Genomic DNA, 10,517 nt, shown 5'->3' with positions numbered 1-10,517 from the left:
AAGAAAGAGGTTACAATGAAAGCTTGCAGCTACTTTGCTAACCTCCAAATCTTGATATAGACACCCCCCTGAGGGGCAAAAGGAAACCTAAAGAAACCAGAACTCTTGTAAAGTAAATATACTCATAAATGGAAATATTTATAATGTAATGACCAAAAAAACATAGAACAGGAGCATTACCAAGATAGAGCAAAAACCCGACAACTTGATTATGACAAACTCCTGTTGTTAAGGTCAGAGGAAATGGAAACAACAAAATAAAAAAAATCAAAACAAAATTAACAAACCAAAGGCAACAGGATTTCATAGGAAGACAAAATGATAAAGGGCTTCAAAAGAACTAGAATACTGCAGAGCCATACTTTTTCAGGAATTACTTTATTAAGTTCCTTCAAGCCTATGTATCTTTATATAATACGCTCACCATGATTATATGACCAATATCAGAATAACAAAAGAAAATTTTGCCTTAGAACCAAGCCTGCTTGGATTTCCTTGGTTTCAATCTAACATCATAATGATTGATTCTTTATTTGTACACTTCTAAACCTATTACAAATAAAAGTAGTGAATACTGGAATATTTTTAAAGCATAGGTTTTTTTATACAACATCTTTTTTAAATGACCAACATTTCATTTATTAACAGGAATCACTTTAAGTAACAAGTAAACGTGTATATGTATTCTCACCTGCTTACAGATGGCTTTTACTGACATTTCTGTGAAAAATTAAAATTTGTTCAAGTTGTGTGTGCACCAAAAAACAGAGTTCAGACTTGAATGGCTGGAAGGGGTAATGGATATTTATAACCTGTAAATCGAGGAATTCACATTTACAATATTGTATTTTATTAACCTTGTACCACTGCAAAGAGAACTATACATGGAAAAAGGTAATCGAGACAAAGTATTTGTGCTCAAACTGTTGCTTTTATGACTTGATTTGCTATGGAATTCCATGGTTATAATAGTTTCTACAAATAACAAAACAAATTTGGTGGACTTGTACTAAAGTTCACTAAAGAGCCACCTAAAAAAGAAGCTCTCAGGCTAGTTAGAATTGCTTTTAAAGCTTTGTGTTTGGCAGCAAAAACCAGAAGATATCCCTGCCTTCTTTAATCAAAGTGAAACATTAGTTTTACGAATGAAACAACCTTCTTGAGGCATTTTAAAAGTCTGGATTAATAAATTATTTGGCAAAAGATTTAGATCACCACGGGCTCCATCGCATAACCACTTCACTGTAAACACTATGCTAAAACATCTGGCAAATGCACAGTATTGGTTAAATTACAGAATAGCATCTATATTTTTGATCAAATAATTTAATAAATCAACACTTACCATAGCCTCTTTTTCAACTACATTTGCTTACTCTAGTTTATCATCATTTGCTGGACGCTCTGTGCTAATGTTAGTGCTTCAAAGGATGGCCAACTGAACAACAGTCAGCACTGCAAAGAACATTAAAGTAAAAAGATACTTTCAACATTGAACTTTCTCAGCATATTAAACCATACTACTCAATTATAAAGGTATAACTTATAAAGCTGCACGTTATAATTTACTATGATGCACTATATTCCCTAAGATTAGTCTACTTTTTAACCATGTTGATTACAAGTTGTTCCGAGTTACAGAAAACTCTTATCTATACAACAGGAATTGAATGGGCTTGATGATTATAAATGAGCAGCAGAAAAGAAATAAGGCTGGCTGCTGTATTAGATGCAAATGATTTCAAAAACAAAAGTGGACCAAAAAAAAAAAATACAGTCACAATGTTTTTCTATAAGTTTTCCAGTGATTTTTAAAATGACCCATCATTAAATTGAAACAATGCTCTTTGGGATATAAAGTGCAAACTAGTCTCACTTCAGTTTTCAAAGACTCAAGTAAGCATCTGCTAAGCACACATTATGAAGTTAGCTTCACAATCCAATTGATGTTGATCTCCATATTATAGTGCAAACACTGCTAAGTTGAGAAAATGTGACTTAAGAATCATCTAACCTGTGAACAGGTAACAGTTATTTAGAAAGCTTGCTATCCGTTACTTTTTTAATAGAAAAATCTCAAACCTGCTGCTTAATCCACTTTGGGTTGCACTTGGCTAAAGTCTATCCCAGCAGAACTGGGTACAGTGTAGGAATAAATCCTGGGTCAGGATGCCAGTCTAATGCAGATCACTCTGCTGCACATGTTGGTACTGTCAGTTCACTAACTTGCATGTCTTGGGGCAATGGTTCCCAACCTGTGGTACACAGCTGCATTATCAAGTTGGTATTAAGTGCTGTGAATTGGCTCCGATCCTTCCTGCAATAAATGGCCTTGCAGTTTATAGCAGTTTTTCTTGACATGTTTTTGATGGGGCATGACACAATTGCACACAGAAGTGATGCCCTCCATCACTACCTGCAGTTCACTACAGACGGTGAGATGATGGTGTGCATGCGACTAGCAGTGGAAGAATTATCTCAGGGATAATGTAAAGGGGTTAAAGGATAAGGTTGTATTTTTCAAGTCAAAGTTATTTCTTCACAAACATGGTATATATCCTTTTGCCATGAGAAATTGTGTTCTAAAGTTGAGCCATGAGAAATTGTGTTCTAAAGTTGAGCATTTTCTATAAATTTAAAAAAATATCTTGCCCTTACTGATACTTTACAATGGAGGCTAAAGGGGCAATGGGCACCACCGTAAAGAAAAGTTGCATTTTCTGCTCTTAATGCTATTAAAAAAAAAAAGTCAGCTTTGGGAGGTCTTTAACTTCTATGAAGCTTTATATTGGAAACCTAGTGAACAAAAGAGAAATTCAAGGCTCTCATTGAATGTTTTGTGATTCTAATCACTGAATTGCATAAACATATACAGTACAGAATTTAATCAAGGATTTATGCAACTACTAAAAATTATACAGAAAATTTGTTTTTCGTTACTATTACCTTACAATTTTCCTGACATCTGACAATTAATTAACAACTTGTGATATTGAATAAAAATAAACAAGGGTTTATGACATTATATTACATATAAATTGGTTGTCCACTACTTTATATGTAGTTGGAAACGCTGGTCCTTGGATGTAATAAGGTTGGGAACCATTGTCTTAGGGCATGAGGGAGGAAAATATGAGCACAAGGAGGAAAGGCCACACAGACAAGTGAAGAATCTGCAAACTCCATACAGACAACAACTAGGTACAAGAGTTGGACCTGTGAGATAGCTGTGCTACCCCTTTGAAGAATTACTGTTCACATAAAATATCTAAGAATATCAATACACCTGTATTGCAGCAGTTGACTAAGAGGCCTCTGGTATATTTTTGTTTATGTCAGTGTGTTAAAATGATTTGCCACTAGCAGACTACAAAGCCAGTTTGCATGCATCTGATTACAAAGGAAAGTGGATGTAAATAGTTAATGTAGTGGTAGATAATATCGCCATTTTGAAATGCTGACTGGATACTTTGCTTTATGCTTGTATGTCTTCAATTATAACACTTTTCTGTGCTCTTGCAGTGTGTTCCTGCGCTTGAACTTGGCAACAGCTGCTCAGCTGTACAATATTTTGGACCTAAGAAGAAAAGGGAAAGTACTAACTAATTTTGATAAACACATAAATAAATGCATACATACAGACATATATGAATAAATATTCAGAAAGTGCATTCCCAGTGCGAGGCTCATTACAATGAGAGTAGGGAAGACATGCTAAGACCAAAAGTCCTCCTTGAGCCAGTAAGGTGAAGGTTTAGGGGTGCAGTTTTCTGCCATACAGAGGGGAAGAGTTCCATCTTTGTTCTGACCCTCTGCATCCAGGTCTAGTAGAGTACGTTGGCAGGAAGATGGCGGTGGTAATACCTGACAGGCTAGTCCTGGTCTTTCCTCAGGGGCACTGCCACCACTACCTGCACTGTTGCCAGCTGTCCCACTCCAACAATGGTCCACTGTTGGAGGAGTACCAGTGCTTGAGCTGTGTGCTGGGGAATCGCTATTTCCTCTGCGGGGAGACATGAGCTGCCAAGGGTCAGGGCGGGGGCGACAAGCTGCTGTTGGACGTGGTCGGGAAAGAAAGTCCAAGGTCTTGGGTCGCTCCGGAGTAGAGTCATGTAAAGATGGTGCACGACGACGGGGGGTTGGTGGAAAAACCAAGTTTGGATCAGGCAGCCGTGGTATCTCCATGTTGTCGGGTTTTGGGATGGAAGCTGAAGAAGAAATGTATATATACAGTAAATACTATGACCCCGTGAAATAATTTCTGCATGCTTATTAAATCAATTAGACTAAAGCACTGTGAAATATAAACTTGAAGACTGCTGATTTAACCCCACCTCTGCCTCACAATGCAACCCTAAGTACAGTGGGTACGGAAAGTATTCAGACCCCCTTCAATTTTTCACTCTTTGTTATATTGCAGCCATTTGCTAAAATCATTTAAATTAATTTTTTCCCTCATTAATGTACACACAGCACCCCATATTGACAGACAAAAAAAAGAATTTTTGAAATTGTTGCAGATTTATTAAAAAAGAAATACTGAAATATCACATGGTCCTAAGTATTCAGACCCTTTGCTCAGTATTTAGTAGAAGCACCCTTTTGAGCTAATACAGCCATGCGTCTTCTTGAGAAAGATGCAACAAGTTTTTCACACCTGGATTTGGGGATCCTCTGCCATTCCTCCTTGCAGATCCTCTCCAGTTCTGTCAGGTTGTCTCCACACATACCGCTTAGAATTAAGGCCAAAAAGTTCTATCTTGGTCTCATCAGACCAGAGAATCTTATTTCTCACCATCTCAGAGTCCTTCAGGTGTCTTTTAGCAAACTCCATGCGGGCTGTCTTTTTAAATAAATCTGCAACAATTTCAAAAATTCTTTTTTTTGTCTGTCAATATGGGGTGCTGTGTGTACATTAATGAGGGAAAAAAATAATTTAAATGATTTTAGCAAATGGCTGCAATATGACAAAGAGTGAAAAATTGAAGGGGGTCTGAATACTTTCCGTACCCACTGTAAGTCATTTAATTAGTGTGTGTCAGTAGTGTTCACCCAATTGTTTGTCCATAATATATACAAAAAAGATCTTGTAATAGGTTATCTTTTACTAGCCTCTTTAGCGTTATGTTCCATCCTGGAAAAACGTGCAAAAAATATTGCATTTTTTTGCAACAAGGAAAAATTGATTATGTGTAACAAACATGTCAATGCCAAAATGTCAACACAAGTACAGTAGGAAAGGTTCGTCTAGCCTCCGCTGCTGTTCTGATGCACATTTAGTTCACATTAATCATAGCAGCAAAAACAGGTCACTAATTAAAGGGTTAGAATGAATACCTGCAGCCACTGTGGTCATCCAGGACTGGAGAAGGGGACCCCTGCTTCATAGGGTATGTTTTGAAACAGTCACCAACACATAGCCCAATTTTGCATTGAAGATAATAGGAACATGCCCCTTTGTGAACTTTTTTCTTAATATTCTTTTTTTGTTGCTTGCATATGAGAAGGTAGAATATCAGTGTCTGGACATCAAAATCAAAGCCACTAATTATGTTATTGCAGACTACCACAGTGTAAGGCTTAGTGACTTCCACATTTCTCCTGACACAAACACTGACAGCTGCTGCATTGTGAACAGTGCTTAGGGGGCTTGTCCTTGTCCTTCTACTCGATCACAATCATTTTTCCTTTTTGCCACTTTCGGCAGCTTCATACAAGCAGATGTATCACAGAGGTTCAGTCATACAGTGCCATATGTATCAGTTGCACTATTTGTGTCAACCTCAGGTCACCAAAATCATTTGATTCAACTTATGGTTCAATTTCAGTTGGATTTACTGCTTTTCATTTACATGACATTGTGTTTTTTGGTTGATTATTTCACTCCATTCATGAATATTGATGAGTTACCTTAGAGTGGCGGAACACATGCAAAAAGTTTTTTTTGGTAGAGTATTATTTCATTCACAAGATGGCAATAGGATATTGCCCGGAGAGTTATTTGGATTTAACTCAGTACAGGCTTTCAGATCAGGTTACCCTAAGTACTACAGAATACTTTGTGTTTACATAGAATTGCAAGCTGGAGTGACAATCGGGGTAAACACCAAGGAGATTAAGGTGTACAAATGCAATGAGATTACGGTCCTCCTATTGAACTTATTTAGCTTAGTATCACAAAAAGTTAAACTCTAAAAGAGAAGTAACTGCATCTGTAGGAGAGCAGTTTATAGGTTCTATAATACCAAATTCCTTTCTATTTTGTTATGAGATTAACTATCTTTGAATGCAGTAAAGTTGCTAAAATGAATTTCACATGCGATCTTAGAATTGCAAAATGCACTAAAAACTGGTGTTTTTGGGAGTTTATTGTTTTCCACCCCCACATTTCTTAGAAAAGAAGAGTCCAGAAGTATGCAGGGAGCTGGGCCCAACACCTCCAAAAAAGATTTACTACAGATATGATATGAGAGTAAAACAGAACTTTTCAAGAGTGGTCATGAAAACTGATTAAAGGTCTTGTTTAAACGCTTATATATGTACACACTAACCCCTTTTCAAATGTCGAGAACTTTGGTTTTGCAAAATTTTTTTTAGATGCAAATCTGTAAATTTTGCTATGAATTAAATTTATCCAAACATTACTGGCTCACTAGTAGTTATGCGAGTCCTCGCCTGGTGACTATATCTTTCTTCAAAACTCTCAACATTCTAAGAGGAGGTGAAAATTGAGTAATTCCTTCTTAGTGATCAATTACAAATATCTCCTTAATGCCTAGTGAATGTTGGTTCATTGAGGTCCTAAAGTTTGATACAACACTGAACCAAACAAACAACACCATTTCATTAAATGATAGACCTTCTAGATCATATTCCTCCTCTTACTTGTCATTAATAACATTTTGAGAAAATTAGCTTATAAAATGTGACCAAGACATCTTGATGGGCAACTTCAATATTCACATACTGGATGTTGAAATTTCATCTTCATCAAATATTTTCAAGAATGCACATTCTCTCTGTTGGGACTTGATACCACTCTCCTTGTTAGGTGGAGGACCCAGCAGGTAGGCAGCACTTTCTAGTCTTCTTCCTTCATCTCAAAGAGCGAGTGGCAACAGACTGCGTGAGAAGATGAAGATGTTTGATTACCATAGATCTTTTACTAGTATTGAGAACTGGAATGTGGCAAACAAACATGTAACAGCCTTAGAGAACACCCTATAAGGGTAGAATGCAGGTTAGCAATAAATATAAAAAGTTCATGCAATTTCAATGTTAATCGCAAACACTGTGCTGTATGATTTATTTATTTTAGAATAAGGGCAGAAGAAATTTTTGGGAGAAATTGCCATCCACCCCAACGCAGACTGTTAATTATACCTGTGTTATCCAATACAATATTGAGTAAGGATATGAAGATCCATATGAGGCTACATATAGTACTATGCAAATGTTTTTAGGCAGGTGTTAAAAAAATGCTGTAAAGAAAGGATGCTTTCACAAGTATAAATTCTAATAGTTTATTTTCATCAATTTACAAAATGCAAAGTGAGCTAACAGAAAGAAAATCTAAATCCAATCAATATTTGGTGTGACTACCCTTCGCCTTCAAACCAACATCAATTCTTATAGGTACACTTGTACAGAGTCAGGGATTCTGTAGGATTATAGTCAGATATATGATTAACCAATTACACCAAACAGATGCTAACGATCATCATCTTCATATGTAGGTTGAAGCACAGTTGTAAACTGAAACAGAAACAGCTGTGTAGTTGATTTAAAACGGGGTGAGGAATAGCCAAACACTGCTACCAAGGTGAGGTTGTGGACGACAGTTTCATGTCACAAGCAGGACTGAGCACAGCAACAAGACACAAGGTTAGTTATATTACATCAGTGAGGTCTCACCCAGGCAAAGATTTCAAAGCAGACTGGGGTTTCAAGATGTTCTGTTTAGGCTCTTTTGAAGAAGCACAAAGAAATTGGCAACGTTAAGGACCTTAGACACAGTGGTCGGCCAAGGAAACAGTGCAGCAGATGAAAGACGCATCAAGCTTACTTCTCATTAAAATCAGAAGATATCCAGCAGAGCCATCAGCTCAGAACTGACAGAAACCTGTGGGACCCAGGTGCACCCATCTATTGTCCGGAGAAGTCTGGCCAGTAAAGGTCTTCATCGAAGAACTGTGGCCAACAAGCCATAACTCCAATGAGGAAACAAGGCCAAGCGACTCAACTATGCATGAAAACATAGGAACTGGGGTGCATGAAAACATAACAATTGGGATGCATAAAAATGGCTGCAGGTGCTCTGCACTGAGGAGTCAAAATTGGAAATATATGGTGGTAGCAGAAGGCAGTTTGTTTACCAAAGGGCAATAATGAGTTTCTGCAGGCAACAGTGAAGCATGGTAGAGGCTCCTTGCAAGTCTGGGGCCACATTTCTGCAACTGGAGATGGGCATTTGGTCAGGATTAATGGTGTCCTCAATGCTGAGAAATGGAAGCAGATACTTATCCATCATGCAATACCATCAGGGAGGCGTCTGATTAGCCCCTAATTTATTCTGCAGCTGGACAATGACCCCAAACACACAGAATGTGTCATTAAGAACGGTCTTCAGTGTAAAGAAGAACAAGGAGTTCTGAGACTGATGGTATCACCCTCACAAAACCCTGATCTCAACATCAAGTGTGTCCGGGATTACATGAAGAAACAGGAGGATATGAGGCAGCCTACATCTGCACAAGATCTGTGGTTCATTCTGCAAGATTTTTGGAACAACCTATCTGCCGAGTTCCTTCAAAAAACTGTGTTTTAGTGTACCTGATGCCATTTTGAAGGTAAGGATGGTCATGCCAAATATTGATTGGATTTAGATTTCTCTTTTGTTCATTCACATTGCATTGTTAATTGATAAAAAATAAACTATCAACACTTTTATTAGTGTAAGCATTCTTAGTTTACAGCATTTATCTCACCTGCCTAAAGCTTTTGCACAGTACTGTATGTGGAGAGGCACTGATTGGCTTTGTCCTGGCTGATTCTGACTGATTTATTATTTTTTATATGAAAATCGGCCAGTTCGAATCTAACTGCCAGTTCTGTGTACTCTTGTTCCTTATATTATGGGGTCTGATCATAACTGTGAGGACTGGGGTAATATAATTTAGTTTATTGAGCAATTGCAATTATCAAAATGTGTTTGAACAGCTATGAGCACTCCTTAAAGGGAAGCAGTCATAATTTTCTATCTTTCAATAGTGAAAACTACTTTTTAATGTAGGAATATTAAAGCATGGAACATTTTCAGTGTTTTTTGCATACACTCCAGATGGAAGCAGCTCAGTGACATCACCGATCTACTCTTGTGCTAAGAGAAGAACTTAAAAACTTAAGAGTCAGTGTGGCAATTCAGGTGGGCTGTCCACAAACAGCATAGTCCATAGAGCCATGTGTAGCTTTTCCTACTTCACAAAGCATTGCAGCGTCCAAAGCACATGTACAATGCAAGGCACTGCTGCATAAAATTAACTAACATCAATGCAGTTTATGTTTGTAAATTACTTCAACATAGAAAGTTTACACAAAAAAAAATTCTTTCCACACAGTAACAATACAGTCATCGGAGAAGGTTAAATTCTAAAATCACTCACATAAAGTGAAAATCATAAGTACCTCCTGTTACACACACAAAAGCTGATCAGTTAAAAATAAAAATAAAAAAACATTACAACTGTACAAGGCCTACTATACAGAAGTCTTAAAATATAACTTTGGTATTTTTCAAGTTCAAGTTTTTTCTTCACAATAGAATACTTATTATTTTGCCTCATGAAAATGCCTTACTCGTGAAAACTGCATTCTAAAGTGAAGCATATTTAATACATTTTTAAAAACAACTAGCTAATGCTTACAATTTACAATGGAGCTTATGGATACTGGGGTCCCACTGTAAAGAAATACTTTACAACACACCAAATACGTACATTTTTCAGGCTAAAAAAGTCTTGAGTATTGATCTCATCTTGAGATTACACACATATTGCAAAACTGCGTATAATGTCGTTTTAAGAAGATTAAAAAAAAAAAAGAAAAAAAAAAGACAAAAGCAAACCACTGTTGTGAGATTGAACCATTTTAAAAAGAGACTGGATGTGTGCTTTACTTTGTTTTCAGGCCCAGGTGCATCACCTCAGAAAGTCATTGTCAAGCACCATTATTGACGCTTAATGTTGATGCCCAGATGTGAATTGCTGTTCTGTACACAACTGGACAATAGCAACTGAAAAAGGCACACTTATGATTATATTCATTGTATGGAAGCTTATTCCTTTACTTCGCTAAAATACTACCTGCTGATGTTGGACTGAGTGCACTTACATAGCACGGAATCAAGTGGCAAGAACTAAACATTACATTACATATTGTACTGCATGCATAATTTGCATGTGACAAAATTGTTTTGGTTTGAAGAACTAAATGGACACTAAAGGTGTCCATTCAATCCA

At 37.0% G+C, this 10,517-nt stretch overlaps 1 protein-coding gene across 3 annotated transcripts in view; it reads right to left on the bottom strand.

The window, feature by feature from the left end:
- Positions 1-318: 318 nt before the first annotated feature.
- map3k9 (mitogen-activated protein kinase kinase kinase 9) overlaps positions 319-10,517 on the bottom strand; it is a 154,069-nt gene continuing 143,870 nt past the window's right edge. The window contains exons 11-12 of one of the 3 annotated variants that reach the window (XR_007933655.1): positions 6,968-7,122; positions 4,101-4,208 (exon numbers count right to left, since the gene is read on the bottom strand). Coding sequence is in view for 1 of the 3 variants with exons in the window: in XM_051919913.1 (XP_051775873.1) it covers positions 3,715-4,208 (494 nt within the window). In the remaining 2 variants the exon portion in view is untranslated. Of the gene's footprint in view, positions 4,209-6,967; positions 7,123-10,517 lie in introns of all 3 variants that reach the window. The other 2 variants (XR_007933656.1, XM_051919913.1) reach the window with 2 other exon arrangements.

Source organism: Erpetoichthys calabaricus, chromosome 16, assembly GCF_900747795.2.
Source record: "Erpetoichthys calabaricus chromosome 16, fErpCal1.3, whole genome shotgun sequence".
NCBI lineage: Eukaryota > Metazoa > Chordata > Cladistia > Polypteriformes > Polypteridae > Erpetoichthys > Erpetoichthys calabaricus.
This window is presented reverse-complemented; position numbering and strand designations above follow the sequence as displayed.